The 18,044-nt window shown below is 41.1% G+C and overlaps 1 protein-coding gene across 2 annotated transcripts in view; it reads left to right on the top strand.

The window, feature by feature from the left end:
• Positions 1-18,044, top strand: part of PDE10A (phosphodiesterase 10A) — a 565,357-nt gene that overhangs the window by 497,890 nt on the left and 49,423 nt on the right. For both annotated transcript variants that reach the window (XM_074948747.1, XM_074948749.1), the window contains one exon: positions 13,504-13,555. In XM_074948747.1, the coding sequence (XP_074804848.1) occupies positions 13,504-13,555 (52 nt within the window). The remainder of the gene's footprint in view (positions 1-13,503; positions 13,556-18,044) is intronic.

Raw genomic sequence — 18,044 nt, 5'->3', positions numbered from 1 at the left:
TCATTACACTTCAAATATAAGACATTTTACCACGTATCTACTGTTTTGTAGAAATATGTGAAGTTGCTAATGTTTAGGATGTAACTGGAGTTGGCAAACGCCCATAGGCATTCTTTTACATCATTATTAGAATTTTTGCATTTGGAGTCCATTGCTTCCCTATAATTCAGCTATGCATTTAATTGGGTAAATAGGAAAAGAAATAATAAACACAAGTAACATGTTAATGTGGCTGTTAAAATCATTGTTGGCATTTACTGTGTTCCACAGGCTGGCTGGGTGGGGTGTGAAGAAGTACTTCCTTATATTTGTTTTAAATCTGCTGTCTAGTAATTTCATTTGGTGATCCATGGTTCTTATGAAGGTGTAAATAATGCTTCCTTATTCACTTTCTCCACACCATTCATGATTCTACAGACCTCTGTCATATTCCCCCCTTAAGTTGTCTCTTCTCTAAGATGAACAGTCTCAGACTTTTTAATCTCTCTTCATATGGAATCTGTTCCATACCCCTAATTATTTTTTGTTGCCTTTCTGTACCTTTTCCAGTTCTAATATATCTTTTTTTGAGATGGGGTGACCAGAACTGCATGCAGTATTCAAGGTGTTGGTGTACCATCAATTTATACAGTGGCATTATGATATTTTCTGTCTTACTATCTATCACTTTCCTAATGGTTTGTAACATGCTGTTAGCTTTTTTGACTGCCACTGCACATTGAGCGGATGATCCATGATGACTCAAAGATCTTTTTATTGAGCAGTTAACAGCTCAATAACAGCTAATTTAGACCCCATCATTTAGTATGTATAGTTGGGATTATGTTTTCCAATGTGCATTACTTAGCATTTATCAACATTGAATTTCATCTGCCATTTTGTTGCCCAGTCATCCAGTTCTGTGAGATCCCTTTGTAACTCTTCACAGTCAGCTTTGGACTTAACTATCTTGAGTAGTTTTGTTTCATCTGCCAGCTTTGTATCTCACTGTTTACCCCTTTTTACAGATCTTTTATGAATATGTTGAACAGCACAAATCCCAGTGCAGATCCTTGGGGGACACTGCTATTTACCACTTTACATTGTGAAAACTGACCATTTATTCCTACCATTTGTTGTCTATCTTTTAACCAATTACTGATCCATGAGAGGACAGTCTCTCTTATCCCATGACTACTTATTTTGCTTCAGAGCCTTTGATGTGGGACTTTGTCAGATGTTTTCTGAAAGTCCACTGTATCAGCTGGATCACCCTTGTCCACATGTTTGACACATTCAAAGAATTCTAATAGATTCATGAGGCATGATTTTCCTTTACAAAAGTCATCTTGACTCTTCCCCAACATATTGTGTTCATCAATGTGTCTGATAATTCTGTTCTTTACTATAGTTTCAACCAATTTGCCTGGTACTGAAGTCAGGCTTACCAGCCTTTTATTGCCAGATCACCTCTGGTGCCTTTTTTTTTAAAACTGGTGTTACATTAGCTATCTGCCAGTCATCTGGTACAGAGGCTGATTTAAGTGATAGGTTACATACCATAGTTAAGGATCATAGAATATTAGTGTTGGAAGAGACCTCAGGAGGTCATCTAGTCCAATCCCCTGCTCAAAGCAGGACCAATACCAACTCAATCATCCCAGCCAGGACTTTGTCAGGGCCTTAAAAACCTCTAAAGAAGGAGATTCCACCACCTCCTTAGGTAACCCATTCCAGTGCTTCACCACCCTCCTAGTGAAATTGGGTTTCCTAATATCTAACTTAGACCTCCCCCACTGCAACTTGAGACCACTGCTTCTTGTTCTGTCATCTGCCACCACTGAGAACAGCCTAGCTCCATCCTCTTTGGAGCCCCCCTTCAGGTAGTTGAAGCCTGCTATCAAATCCCCCCTCACTCTTCTGCAGACTAAATAACCCCAGTTCCCTCAGCCTCTCCTTGTAAGTCATGTTCCCCAGCACCTCTAATAATTTTTGTTGCCCTCTGCTGGACTCTCTCCAATTTGTCCACATCCCTTCTGTAGTGGGGGGACCAAAACTGGACACACTACTCCAGGTGTGACTTCACCAGTGCCAAATTGAGGGGAATAATCACTTCCCTTAATCTGCTGGCAATGCTCCTACTAATACAGCCCAATATGCTGTTGGCCTTCTTGGCCACAAGGGCACACTGCTGACTCATATCCAGCTTCTCGTCCACTTTAATCCTCAGGTCCTTTTCTGCAGAACTGCTGCTTAGCCAGTTGGTCCCCAGCCTGTAGCGGTGCATGGGATTCTTCTGTCCTAAGTGCAGGACTCTGCACTTGTCCTTCTTGAACGGCATCAGATTCCTTTTGGCCCAATCTCCAAATTTGTCTAGGTCCCTCTGGACTCTATCCCTCCTATCCTCCAGCATATCTACATCTTCCCCACAGCTTAGTGTCATCTGCAAACTTGCTGAGGATGCAATTCATCCCATCATCCAGATCATTAATGAAGATGTTGAACAGAACCAGTCCCAGGACTGACCTCTGGGGCACTCCGCTTGATACCGGCTGCTAACTAGACATCGAGCCATTGATCACTACCTGTTGAGCCCAACGATCTAGCCAGTTTTCTGTCCACCTTACAGTCCATTCATCCAATCATACTTCTTTAACTTGCTGGCAAGAATACTGTGGGAGACCGTGTCAAAAGCTTTGCTAATGTCAAGATATATCTCATCCACCACTTTTCCCAAATCCACAGAGCCAGTTATCTCATCATAGAAGTCAGTCAGGTTGGTCGGGCATGACTTGCCCTTGATGAATCCATGTTGACTGTTCCTGATCACCTTACTCTCCTCCAAGTGCTTCAAATTGGATTCCTTGAGGACCTGCTCCATGATTTTGCCAGGGACTGAAGTCAGGCTGACCAGCCTGTAGTTCCCCGGGTTCTCTTTCTTCCCTTTTTTAAATATGGGTACTATATTTGCCTTTTTCCAATCATCCGGGATCTCCCCCGATCACCACGAATTTTCAAAAATAATAGCCAATGGCTCTGCAATCACATCAGCCAACTCCCTCAGCACCCTTGGATGCATTAGATCTGGACCCATGGTCTTGTGCATGTCCAGCTTTTCTAAATAGTCCTTAACCTGTTCTTTCACCACTGAGGGCTGCTCACCTCCTCCCCATACTGTGTTGCCCAGTGCAGCAGTCTGGGAGCTGACCTTGTCTGTGAAGACCAAGGCAAAAAAAGCATTGAGTACTTCAACTTTTTCCACATCATCTGTCACTATGTTGCCTCCCCCATTTAGAAAGGGTCCCACACCCTTACTGAATGAAGGAGGGAGTTCTGCACTGTCATATGAGAGTTCCTTCAGAACTCTTGGTGAATACCATCTGTTCCCTGTGACTTTATAATGTTAAATGTATCAATTTGTTCTAAAACCTCCTTTACTGACACCTTAATCTGAGACAGTTCCTCAGATTGGCACTCCTGAGCCATTCTTTTTAGGTGACAAATCTCCTTCACATCCTCTGCAGTGAAGACGGATGCAAAGAATTCATTTAGCTTCTCCACAACAGCCTTGTCTTCTTTGAGTGCTCCTTTAGCACCTTGGACATCCAGAGATCCCGCTGATTGTTTGGCAGGTTTCTTTCTTCTGATGTATTTTAAAAAAATTGCTCTTAGTTTTTGTGTCTTTTGCTAGTTGCTCTTCAGATTCTTTTTTGGACTGTTTAATTATACTTTTATATTTCACTTGCCAGAGTTTATGCTTCTTTCTGTTTTCCTCAGTAGGATTTGACTTCCAGTTTTTAAAGGATGCCTTTTTGCCTCTAACCATCTCTTTTACTCTGCTTTTTAGCCTTGGTGGCATTTTTTGGTCCTGTTACAGTTCTTTTTATGTGGAGTATCCTTTTAATTTGAGCCTCTATTATGGTGTATTTAAATAGTTTCCATGCAGCTTCCAGGCATTTCACTCTTTTGACTGTTCCTTTTAATTTCCATTTAACTAGCTTCCTCATTTTTGTGTAGTTCCCCCTTTTGAAGTTAAAAACTACTGTGCTGGGTTTCTTTGATATCCCCCCCCCAAGAATGTTAAATTTAATTACATTATGGTTGCTGTTACCGTGTAGTTCATCTATGTTCACCTCTTGGCCCAGATCTTGTGCTCCACTTAGCACTAAATGAAGAACTGATCTCCCCTTGTCAGTTCCAGGGCTAGCTACTCCAAGCAACAGTCATATGTTGTCTATAAATTTTATCTCTGCATCCCATTCTGAGATGACATGTGTCTAGCAAATTTGGGGTTAGTTGAAATCCCCTATTTTATTGGGTTTTCTGTTTTTGTAGCATGTCTAATCTCCCTGAGCATTTCACAATTACTGTCATCATCCTGGTCAGGTAGTCAGTAGTGTATTCCTACTTCTGTACACTTATTTTTCAAGTATGGAATTTCTGTCCATAGAGATTCTGTGATACAGTTTGATTCATTTAAGATTCTTACTATATTTGACTCTATGCTTTCTTTTACATATAGTGTCCCTCTTCCACCAGCGTGATCTACTCTGTCATTCCTATATATTTTGTACCCTGATATTACCACGTCCCATTGATTACCATCATTCCACCAAGTTTCTGTGATGCCTATTATATTAATATCCTCATTTCATACCAGGCACTCAAGTTCACCCATCTTAGTATTTATATTTCTTGAATTCATATACAAGCACTTATAAAATTTGTCAATATTTAGTTGTCTGCCTTCATGTGTTGTAACTGAGTGGGACTCTTTTTCATTTGACTGTTTCTCTTCGGCTCCTACTTGTACTTTATCAACTTTTATCCTCTCATGTTTACTAGTATATAGATTATTTTTTTAAATAAACCCTCCCCTAAGGGATGTCTCTCTCCAAATCATATGCTCCTCTTTCCCTTAGCCCTTAGTTTAAAAACTCCTCTGCGGCCTTTTAAAATTTACATGCCAGCTGTGTGGTTCCATTTTGGTTTAGGTGGAACCCATCCTTCCTGTATAAAATGCTCCTTTCATCAAAGATTCCAAGTTATTAATAAACCAAAACGCTTTCTCCCAACACCATCATCTCATCCATGTATTGCAACCCTACAGTTCTGTCTGTCTAGCTGGCCCTGAACATGGAACAGGAAGCATTTCACAGAATACTACTGTAGATGTCCTGGACTTCACTCTCTTACCTAGCAACCAAAATTTGGCCTCCAGGATTTCTCTCCTACCTTTCCCTATGTCATTGGTATCTACAGGTACCATGACCACCAGCTGCTCCCCAGCACTGCACATACATCTATCTAGATGTCTCCAAGTCTTCAACCTTCACACCTGGCAGGCAGTTCACCATGTGGTTCTCCTGATCACCACAAACCCAGCTATCTGTATTTCTAATATCAAATCCCCCCATTATTATTACCTGTTTCTTCCTCATAACTAGGGTCCTATCCCTGAAGAGAGATCCTGAGTGCAGGAAGATATGACATCATCTGGAAGGAGGGTCTCAAATATGGGATTGTTTCCCTCCGCTCCTTCCCTGAGACTTTTATCCTCCTTAGCAGCACAGAGGCTGTCACACTAGGTGTGGGACTGCTCTACTGTGTTTCTGAAAGTCTTCTCTGTGTACCTCTCTGTCTCCCTTAGCTTGTCAAGTTCAGCGGCTTTGGTCTCTGAGGGCCATGAGTTGCTTGTGCTGACTGCATGATACGGCACCTGCATACAAGGCAGGTATCGTACATGCTGCATTCAGTGCAATAAAGTGGATCGCCCCTACTCTGCTGCTAGACTTCTACCTGCACTGTTTCTACTCCAGCAGGGATTTTTGTTTTGGTTGGTTGTTTTTTGGGGGGTTATTGGCCTAGGTTTAGAGTATGTTTGTTAGGTGTGTCTGCCTCTCACCCTCCCTTGCAAAACTCCCCTGTTTGCTAGCTCCTCTGGTGGCTTAGGAAATGACTTTTAAAACTCCTGTTCTCCCTGAGCTAACCCACCTCCCTTTCTCCCCATCAAGGGATTGTAAAGGGGTAAGGGACCAAAAGATGGCAGGTTAGAGCCTCGTTAGGAAGTTCTCAGCCTAGCCTAGCAGGTCGCTTGGCTCAGCACACAGCCCTACAGCAGACCAAAGACCTACACTCTTTAATCAAGCAAACACACAGCAAGCAAGCAGATAACAAACAAACTAGCAGACAACAAGGTAACAGACAAATTCACCCCAAGTGCAAGGGTCATGTAGTCTCTCCTCCTTCTCATGGAGAACTCCCTCACCAAACTGCCCTGTTTGCTGCACCAGTTCACTAGCTCCTCTGGTTGCTTAGGAGCTGGCTTTTAAACCTTCTTTCTGACTTAGCCCCAACCCTTTATCAAGGGGCCGTAAAGGAATCATTGGATTAACATCAGGTCAATATTTTTCCATTTAGTTACCTTGTTTAAATGAGGAAAGGAGGAGAAAATAACTCTACTTAATAATAGCATTTAAATGGTGTCAGGCTCTGAAATTCGCATCTCATTAAAACAAGAGTAAGGTGTTGCTCTCTATTTGGGTTTTTTTTTTCTCTTTGTTTTTCCTTGTCTCCATGATTTTCTCCTGTCTCCAGTGTTAAAGATGACTTGCTACAGAAAAATAGAAAATGGTATTTGTATCTCTTTTAGCTTATGATGAGTATTAGAAGGGTTGAAAAAGATTGTTTAAAACTTTTTTTTTTAATTTGTGCTTTGGGTTTTTGTTAACCTTAATACGTCAGGAATGGTAAGACTAGTCTTTACTGCCTTTGCTGGAGGATCCCATTTACATTTTCAAAGTGTTATACAAGTGTGTGGTGTCTTTTTAAATATTCTTTTAATTCTTTTAATTCATCTTTTGATTCAGTGCACGGATCAACACTATGGCTATGGGGTGCCTGAGGACTTAGTGTGCCTCGTGGAGGAACTGTATTATGGTACATTTAACTGTGTGAGGGTCAGTGGTTGTATTACAGACTGGTTTTCTGTAGAATCAAGGATACACCAGGGATCCTTCTTAGCTACATTAAATAATGTTCTAATAGACTATCTGATGACAAAGCTGATAGAGGTTAAAAGAGAAGGTGTGAAATCTTGGGTAGGCCGATGATATTGCCTTATTTGGACAGACTACTGACCAACTACAGCTAATGCTGGAAGAGCTGTGAAAAACTGCAGAACCTATAGGATTTAAGATCAATGGTGATATAAAACCAAATTTATGCATGCCTCCTATAAAATGGAAATGAATGACCTGCTAATACTGCATGTAGTTGGCAATGACATTGAATGGGTAGTCAGTTGACAGCAAGAGATTCTATATCCAAAGACATCGCTCATTGGATTGGTCTTACATTGCTGGGATTTCAGCAATATCAAAAATCTCTGTTTGGGCAGTGAGATGTTTGTGTGACAACTAAGATACAAGTGTTCAATGTGTTTGGTGATGACAACTCTGTTATATGGAGATGAAACATGGCCATTAAAAAGAGCTGAGGAGAGGAAGTAGTCGAAACAGTTTCAGCGTCAAAAATTATATTCTTAACATCTATTGGTTTGATTTTGTCACAATGGAGGAGATACTTAGATGATCGCAGCAAGTTGCATTCTTGCACCAGTTGAGAACAAGATTGACTGCAGTGGTGGGGTTATGTCCACTGCGCAAAAGAAAGTATGTTTTTTACATGGAGCTGAGGTCGAAGGAAGGAGAGCAGGAGGCTGACCATGAATGAGATTGAAAGATGCAATTTTGAAGGATTTAATAAGCCTGAATCCTCCCATACTGAATCTTCCTAAAGGAAGAAGAGTTGCTGTCAAGGTTCCTCCCCCACTCTGAACAGATGTAGGGTACAGATGTGGGGACCTGCATGAAAAACCTCCTAAGCTTATCTTTACCAGCTGAGGTCAAAACTTCCCCAAGGTACAAAATATTCCACCCTTTGTCCTTGGATTGGCCGCTACCACCACCAAACTAATACTGGTTACTGGGGAAGAGCTGTTTGGACACGTCTTTCCCCCCAAAATACTTCCCAAAACCTTGCACCCCACTTCCTGGACAAGGTTTGGTAAAAAGCCTCACCAATTTGCCTAGGTGACTACAGACCCAGACCCTTGGATCTTAAGAACAATGAACAATCCTCCCAACACTTGCACCCCCCCTTTCCTGGGAAATGTTCGATTAAAAAGCCTCACCAATTTGCATAGGTGACCACAGACCCAAACCCTTGGATCTGAGAACAAAGAAAAAGCATTCAGTTTTCTTACAAGAAGACTTTTAATAAAAATAGAAGTAAATAGAAATAAAGAAATCCCCCCTGTAAAATCAGGATGGTAGATACCTTACAGGGTAATTAGATTCAAAACATAGAGAACCCCTCTAGGCAAAAACCTTAAGTTACAAAAAAGATACACAGACAGAAATAGTTATTCTATTCAGCACAGTTCTTTTCTCAGCCATTTAAAGAAATCATAATCTAACACGTACCTAGCTAGATTACTTACTAAAAGTTCTAAGACTCCATTCCTGGTCTATCCCTGGCAAAGACAGAATATAGACAGACACACAGACCCTTTGTTTCTCTCCCTCCTCCTAGCTTTTGAAAGTATATTGTCTCCTCATTGGTCATTTTGGTCAGGTGCCAGCGAGGTTACCTTTAGCTTCTTAACCCTTTACAGGTGAGAGGAGCTTTCCCCTGGCCAGGAGGGATTTCAAAGGGGTTTACCCTTCCCTTTATATTTATGACAGTTGCAAAGGACCATTCAAGATGGAAGTCCATTCTGTGTGCCCCCACAACTACATCATAGCCATATGAAGCTGCTGCTGCCACTGATGATGATTGCAATCCACACTGCACTGCTGGACACTGTTATATCAAACTGTTTCTTCTTCTTCAAGTAATGGTACCTCTGTGCATTCCACTTAAGGTGTATATGTACTCCATATGCCTGAGACTGGAAGAGTTTTGCTAGCAGTGGCTGTTGGTCCACACCTATGCCCTTCTCCTCCTCATGCTCTCAAATAAGGGTATAAGGAGCAGCAGTGCAGACTGACCACCTCTACAGTTCCTCTCTACTCTAAGTGCAGTATCTGCTGGTCCTTTTCAAGTAGAACCTGTCAAGCCTCTGAGTATAGGCTTCGGAGAATCCTTAGTGGATTGCGCTATGAGGCCCCGGTCTGATCCTGGCCCATAAGATCCCTGTGTACATTGGGCAGAGGCATCAAGAAGTGCCCTTCTGAGCACGTTGGTCTCTAGTTCTGGAGTAGGGCAAACGACTCCTCCAAGTAGGAGGAAAAAACCAAACAGTCTCACAAAAAAAGTGAGAAACCCCCCTCCAAGTCCTAATCCAAGTGGACTTCCTTTCTGATATCCTATAAGCCAGGTCAGACTCTGCACCTCGCTATAGAATTGTCAGGTGCTCACAAGGAGCATGGTACCAGTTTTGTGGCACCAAAGGGCAAGAGTGCCCCAAAACCAGACCTGATCAATGACAGTGGGAGCATCCTCAGTACCAGAGAGGGAAAGAAGGCAGCAGATGCCTCCTACCCCAATGATACCAACACGGCCTACGAAAGAGTCAGTACTGTAGACCATGTCAAGACCAACAACTCTGGCGTGACCAAAAGAAAGAAGCCTAGTCCATTGTCTTGGGCCAGGGGTTAGATACAGTCACGGGGACCACCCCTTTTTCCTTACAGCCCCCTCACACTGGCTTTATTGGGGTCTCTGGGATCCTATGTGCAACATCCCAAATCCATAAGATCACACCAGGAATCAAGACAAGCTTCCTCAAAATGAACAGGCAACATTGCTCCAGATCTGCACCCTTTGATAAGGAGTCCAAACATCTAGACCCCTCCAGGAGAAAGAACTTCACTTTGGTGAGTTTACAGTTCTTCATAGTGAACCACCAAGCTTTAATGTGAAAATATGATTTTATTAATTATAATAAGTTATCAGAATTCACCAGCAAACTCCCTCAAGAAGATAGACTTCAATTTCAAGCAATTATCAACAAAGGTAACTTGCTGGGTAGATTGGCTCTCCTGGCCTCAGTGAATGCAAGAGATACAATCTCCCACTTGATGGCAACTTCCATAGTCCTGAGATGATATTTGTGGCTCCAGTCCTCCATATTTCCCAAAGAAGTCCAATCCACCATGGAAGATCTGCCTTTTGAGGGAAATGATCTATTGAGAGGAAAGACAGATGAATCATTACGTTCCCTCAAAGAATTGAATGTAACTCTTGCATATAATTGCTTGGAATTGAAGTCTATCCCCCATCGACAAAAATACTGATCACAGATGCCTTCCTCCTAGAGTGGGGAGCTCACCTATATGAACATGTAATGCAGGGTACCTGGACAAACCAAGAATCCCAGTTGTATATAAACCTTCTGAAGTTGCTTGCTGTACATGATGCCTACGAACAAATCCTACTCTTTATTTAGACCTTGCACATCCAGGTCATGTCAGACAACATAAGAGTAGTTTATATTTGCAGTGTTATTGTAGCTGTGTTAGTCCCAGGGCATTTGAGAGAGAAAGTGGATGACGTCCCTTGCAATATGTGTTAACTCCCCTTGCTTAACAGACTGTTCCACCTTGTCTTTAACTCTGACAGTCTGAGTACCTTTCCCAGACATGAAGAAGAGCTCTGTCTAAGTTCAAAAGGTTGTCTCTTTCACCAATGGATGTTGGTCCAATAAAAGATATTACCTCATCCATCTTGTCTCTCAAATAGTTACTATATCAAGTAACAAGGGGAAACAAGGTCCACCCCTCTTTGCATAGAAGCAGTGAATAGTGGAAATAGTGTATTCTCCATCAGCTCACCCTCTTAGCAGTACACCTTTTGGTCACGCGAGACAACCTCAGCAGACATTTCTCCAAGGACCACGAGTGATAACTGCACGACTCAGTGGTACAGAGTGTCTTTCAGCAATGGACATTACCATTGTGGGAGCTCTTTGCATCTCAGGAGAACCTGAAGTTCTGAGGAAGATCAAACAAGAGAGAGAGCTGATTATCCTGATTACTCCCTGGTGGCCTAGACAGTTCTGGTTTATGAACATTCTCCAGATGGCCTCAGGCCCATGTGTCCATATTCACCTCTTCCCAGACCTACTGAGTTAAAATGAAGGCAGAATCAAATACTCCAATCGAGTAGTCCTCCATCTAACAACATGTTATTTGGCTGGATGACAGACATAGAAAAGGCACATTCAGTGGCAGTACAATCCTTAACAATAGTAGGAAAGATTCCACAAGAAAACACTATGCCACAAAATGGAAAATAATTCTCTACCTGAGGCCAACATTGGTGAATACCTTCAGAAACTTTTGAGATCCCTACTATTTTAGACTGGCTCCTCTCTCAAAAGACATGAGGACTATCTCTCAGCTCCTTCCATGTTCATGTGGTGGCTATTTAGCAGTTTTCAGCCTCTAGTGGGAAGCCCTCCAGTCTTGACCCATCCTACAACAGGAAGGATTTAAAAGGGCTCATCAGAACCTTTCCTCCAGTGCTGAGACCCACACCGACATGGGACCTCCAATCTTGTCTTATCAGCACTGATGAAGACCCCATTTGAACCATTAGTTTCATCCTCATTCACACATCTTTCGATGAAGGTGGCCTTTCTCATGGCAATCAGCTTGGGCAGAAGAGTCAGTAAGCTGGATGCTCTTATGGCTGACCATCCATATATGGTCTTCCATGAGGATAAAGATTTCCTGAATTTAGGATCTAGTCTCCCAAAGTAATCTTGGAATTCCATCTGAACCAAGTCATACACCCACCTGTCTTCTATCCGAATGTCCATGTCATTAGAAAGGACAGAATACTCCACTCTCTGGATGTTCGCCAAGCCCTGGTCTTTTTTACCTACAGAGACAAAGCCCCTTAGAAAATTTCCCAAACTGTTTGTGTCCTTTGCCAAATACATGAGAAGAGAAGCTGTCTCTTTATAGAGATTTTGGTCTGAATCTTGATACATTACAAACTATCAGTGACTACTCCCCCTCAGGTGGTGAGAGCCATTCAACTAGAACCCAGGTTACCTCAGTAGCCTCACTTTGAGACATCCTTCTAGATATCCGCCAAGTGGCAATGTGGGGCTCCATCTGTACCTTTGTTAGACATTTTGCCCTGGTACAGGCTTCTATAGCAGAAGCCTCTTGGTTTAGCAGTCCTTCAATATGTGGTAAAGCAGCATTCCTTGCACTATCCTCCTCAATGAATACTGCTTATAAGTCACCTCAGGTAGAATACACATAGGGACAACCACTTGACGAAGAAGAAAAGATTACTTACCTGTACATTAATTGGAGTTCTTTGAGATCTGTGGTCTGTATTCCACTACCTGCCGTCTTTCCCCTCTGCTGCAGAGCCTGATCCCAGGCCTATTGGCAGTAGAAAGGTTACTGGAGAGGCAGGCAGTCCTCACTGCCCCATATGCTCTTGATGTGGAGTATGAGGAGGAGAAGGACACAGGCATGGACCAATGAATACAGCTAGCAAAAATTTTCTGATATCAAGTACATGTAGCACATGCACAACTCAAGTGGAATACAGCTAGGGACCACACATCTCAAAAAACTCCAGTTACTGTGCAGATAAGTAACATCTCCTTAATCGGAAGAAACTCCATACGCAGCACAATGGGTTGAGGCCTTGTCTAGAAAAACATAGTAAATTCAAGGGCTGTGTGGATGAAGTCTTTCCATTGTCTTTGTGATGATAACAGAGAGCATCCAAGACTCTCTTATTTTCCCAGATGCCTTGTTATACTTACGGTTTAAAAAAAATGTCTGGCCCTTTGACTTACTATGAGAATACAGCGGTGTGGGTCAGCTTCTCTAGTGTTGGGGGCTTCTGTGCTTGACGGGGAACTTTGCCATAAATGGGGAGGTCAGGTGGTGTTTACACTGCTGCTTTCCTCAGAATTTAATTTCTGCCAGGACTCAAAGTGCATTTCCTGTCACCCAAGCCCCACCCTCACCAGCACCACCCTTTTCTGCACTGGCATTCCCTAATGCCCCCATTGGTGCGGTGTCTTGCACTGTTGTGCCTCCACCCACCCAAGCAGACTTTACCTGGGTTAATAAAGAACGTTCATTTAAATGTTTTCTAGGTGGTTGCCTCCATTAGGAAAAGTGGTTTGGTATGACATTAATTTTGACAAGTAACCTAATACATAAACCTAATGAAGTATATTTGAAAGGAATTAAATAATGCATATGTTAAAGCATTTAATGAGAGAGAGAGTGAGTGTAAGGAACACTTGCCCTGAAGGGCAGCAAAGCACTGAAACATATGCTGAACAGTTTTGCTAAATAGGGGCCTGAAGCAGCATATGGTAGGCTCTCTATTTATTCATTTATTTATTTTGTTTATTTATTTTTAACAGAGTTGCATGCTTATCTAAAAGGGACTACAACTTGGAACCTGCCCAAATCCTTGTGCTACAGCAATCTAAATAACATTACTTACTAATTTTATATCTCTTCTTCTTTACAGAACCTATTTTGATAATATAGTCGCAATAGATTCTCTACTTGAACATATAATGGTAAGCTATCTTTTTTCATCTTTAAATTCATACATCACATCTGTTAGTCTTCCAGTCTCTTTTTCATTGAAGTAAAGTGTGGCATTGTTGAACCATAGAAGCTGTTTATAATGAGTTCATATGGTCGGTAATTCTGAGGATGGTCTATAAGGAAATAGTGATAAGGGTCCTCTTGGTTTTATTTATTGCAAAAACTTCATTTCACAGTTTCATAAGTACTGAGTTATTGGGTCTCTGTGAACTAAATGTTGATCTCAGATTTGCTAGATAAATGGAATATTTGTATATGGAAAGGTACCACTTTTTCTTAGCATTTCAACTTGTTCCTCTGACTGGTTCTTTCTACTTTCAGATCACTGCACATTGCAATACACTCCTCAAAAAACCCCACAAAAATAGCCCTTCTGATTGAAGAGCATTGTCTGTGTGAAGCCATGTGAAAATGGCCAGCATTACCCACAGATAGTTTATCCAATGACATGTGATAGGTACAAAAGAGAGTTGTTTCCTACCAATTAGGACATAAACCGATTTAGATTCCGCAATTACAGAGTGGCACAGTCAGTCACAGAACATTATGGCAGCAATTAAAGCTGGTTGCGTAGTAATAACTAACAGATTATTTAGTCAATGGATTTCACTTTTTTGAGTTCATAAACCGATCACAATTTTCTTGAATTTATTCATTATTCAGAATTATTCATTGAACATTATCTGCAAATCAGTTTGCCTGTAGATTGTTTGCTGAATGTTTGAATGTGTTTAGTTTTGGACAAACATGTTGAATAATATGGTTCTCTTCCCTGATTGAATGAGTGTAAATAAGAGTCAGTTTTCTGATGAGTGCTTGCATTTTTACCAATTTAAAAATCGCTGTCCAACAATACTCTCCAGTGTTTGCCCTAACCTTGTCAGTGAACTTTTTAGCTAGAATCTTCACAGAAAGTAAGCACACCAACAGTGCAAACCATGTCAAAGCAAATTTGTTCATAAATTCAAATCAATATTCAGGAGAGAGATTTTGCAGTCTTAGCTGAATCTAGTTACTACACAGACAAGAATTGCTCTCTTCAATGCACAAGAAACATTCCTCAGTTTCAGCAGCTTTGTCTATTCTTATTTACAGAAATTGCTTCACAACATTGTTTAACATTTAAAAGCACTGTGGTAACATAATACACAGAACTTAATGACAGATAATGATATTCTTCTCTGTGAACAGTCACCAAGTAGAACACACGCATGGCAATGCAATATGCTTATTCTTTCATCTTCCTTCCAAACACCTGCTCTCTCAGCATTCTGCTGTACAACCTGCATTGATGCTTCACATTCAACTTCCTTTGAAGTTTGTGCCAATTGGCTTCCTCTGGGTCTAGCAGAAAGAGAAGGATGGATCTGCTAGTTCGTGCATCCACTGCAATTCTACTGGAGACCAGTTGGATCATTTCTGTGACTCACCCTATCTCCTAGAGTGAGAGAACAGCAAGAATCAATCTCCTCTCCCCAGTCCACCTCTTGGAGATTACAGTGCAAGCTTTTAATGGTTCTTGCACTAATAATAGTAGCATTTCTCTGCTTTAAGTTTGTCTTTATAGCTTTGTTTCTTTCTTATTCAAACTCCTTAGTGAATTTAGTGCAGTAAAAGGTGCCTGATTGGGAGCACCTAAAAATAAAGGTCTTTCTTCATCCACAGAAGTGGTGCAGCGTAGGGAACAGGAGTGTAAGTTTCCCCACACACTGTCTCACTAATGTGTTTCAGTACTATTCTGAAGGCTCTGCCCTGAGGGGAGAGATGATAGGTTGGTCCCCTTCAGTCCTTGGCCTCCTTATTACTCTATTTACAAGGCTACCTTTTGTGATTATATCACCTGCCAGTCACTGTCTAGGTGGGTTGGATATGAGCCAATGACCCATGAAGAAAGGCTTTGCCAAAGCTGTTAGGCATCTGCTCCACAAACAGTAGTATTTTAAGCAGGCAAGTCTGACAAAAATAGGTTGTGACATAAGATAAATGACATCATCCTTCAGGAGTTGAATGTATTAAAATACAATGCCTTGTGATCTGTTTTAAAGTACTGCTGCTTTACGAAGCACCTGACATGGTTTCAGTAAGGGAAACCTCCCTTACTGTAATCCCAGGGATTGCCAAAGTGGTTTAAATTAGTTCCTCTGGTTTCACTGAATAAAGGAATAATGGGAATGGCTAGACTTTTTAATGAACTCCCACATGGAGAAAAGATACCTTGGGCCTGACACTCAGCCTGCCATCTGCCCCTCTTGCACCAGCCTGGTGGCACCAAGGAGCCAGAACACTTCTGGATCTCTCCAGATGGGGATTTTTCCAGCATGAGGGGAGCCTTCAGCTGGTATAGCTGGGTTCTACACAGGTCGCAGCATAACGGATAGGATATAGAAAGTACGACAGGACTGCTGTGGTCCAGCAGTCCCTGGCTGGCAGTCGGTACCTTGTGTGCCACAGGTAGTTGGCATAGCATTCGCCCCAGAATCAGGGAGCCACACACAGATTCTTTGCAACTCAGGCTGAGTCCAGCGCACATTGGTACAGATGAGAATCTGGCACAATATTTTTATATCTCACTACTATCCATGACAAAAATGGCACTTTTGCTTCTTTAGAAATGTATGCTAACTTCAGAATCCTAGCATTCTTGAGTGTATGTTTAACACACACGCACAAAGGATATTTTAACAAAATTCATGCACACAAATGTAGAGTTCTTAAAATCTGAGATTAAGGTCTGGCCCTTTTGTCTGCTGTAAATGAACATATCTCGGGGTGTTATTCACAATGGCAAAGCAAATGAGAAAAAAAAGAATCAGGTGTGTGTGTGTTTGTGTTTGTGTTTTGTCCATCTGAAATCATCATGATTAGGGGACATTCCCAAAATTGAATGCTCTAAAGTCCAGTTTTGATTTTACCTTTTGCATCCTTTTAAAAATCTGGTTGGGATTGTTACTGATGGATTTCACATGTCTATGTGTGTCCTGGAGAAGCTTGAAACTGTGTGTATGCAAACCCCTATATTAGTAGTATAAGGAGAGAGCACACCCGCTATACACATGCTTTTGTGATCTATATTTTCAGATGTCAGAATATAATTTATGTAATATATACAGTAGCATTAAATCCTGTAACTTGATAATAAAATGACTACTATGTTACACAATACATTTGAAAAATATTATATAAAATATTCTTTTACTTCAGCGGGACTCATACATTTGGATAGTCTCTGTACATTGCTCTCTCTCTCTTCTTTTTTTAGTTGCTGCAAACTAATTTTCTGAAAAGTGACCCCACAGAGTAGTGTGTGGGAAGTGTTAACCTGTTCTCATTTGAAGTGAGAGGAGGAATTCAGAGATGAGATTTTTGCTGTGTCCTTAGGTCACACTGTTGGGCCTGGATATTTCAGAACTCTTAGGAAAGGATATGCATTGTGTACTTGAGTCAACCAAAAGTACTTTTGGACTTTATGCATAAAGTTATTTTTCAAGGCTTCTGCAGATGGAAAGTTTGGTGTATTTTGAGCTAAACTGTGCCCTTATGAGCTGCAATATCATATACGCAAGAGGGATTACGTTTCGTGTACTCAGGGGCTAGCTCTTAATCCCAGAATTTTCTTGCTCTTGTATAGTACAGAAGTAACCCAGGTAAGCACTTTAGGAGTTAAGCGTATTATAATTTTCAAACAATAAATATTTATCTGGCTTATCATTTAAAATGTGGAGTATTTTAATCTTGAGAAAACACTCTGAACCCCAAGGGGTTTGAAGTCTCTATGTCTTTGGGGCCAAGGACTGTCATTTATTATATGTCTGTGCAATGCCTAATACAGAGGGGTCCCAACCTGGCTGAGGCATCTAAATGCTACCACAATTCAATAAATACTATTAATGATAAATGATAAATAAACTAAAAGATGTAAGAAAGCAAGGACTTTTCTTGCTTATTTTATTTAAAAAAATGGGAAAAGAAATGTCAGAAAAATCTCATCAAGCTCTAATTTTAAAGTAGGATGCAGTGATGCTTCTCTCTTTGGCCTCAAAGCACATTTTGATAGGTGCATCTAGCTGTAATGATATAGTGACTGGTCAGTCTGCGTTTCCATTAGGAACACTATTTATTCAGAGTTTTAGAAATCATAATGCCCATAAAATGTTCTTTGATATTGTTGTGTCTTCAAATCTATTAAAGTAATGGAAAGTTAATCATTTTAAAAAGTAGGGGAAAGGTTGTCAGTCCAAAAGCAAGAACTTTCTACCCACAAAATACCCCTCTTCAATGGGAGACCCATTTTTCTCCTTGTACATCACCCATTGAAGCATCTAAAAAAAACCCCTGACTTTTTAAATTTAAATGTTAAAACTGTAAATGACAGCTTCATTTAAAGAAATTATTATATAAAACAAAATATTTTTGTGTGAAGTTATGGCCTAAATTGTTTTAGTTGAGGAAACTTCTGGA

Source organism: Natator depressus, chromosome 3 (assembly GCF_965152275.1).
Source record: "Natator depressus isolate rNatDep1 chromosome 3, rNatDep2.hap1, whole genome shotgun sequence".
Classification (NCBI taxonomy): domain Eukaryota; kingdom Metazoa; phylum Chordata; order Testudines; family Cheloniidae; genus Natator; species Natator depressus.
This window is presented reverse-complemented; position numbering and strand designations above follow the sequence as displayed.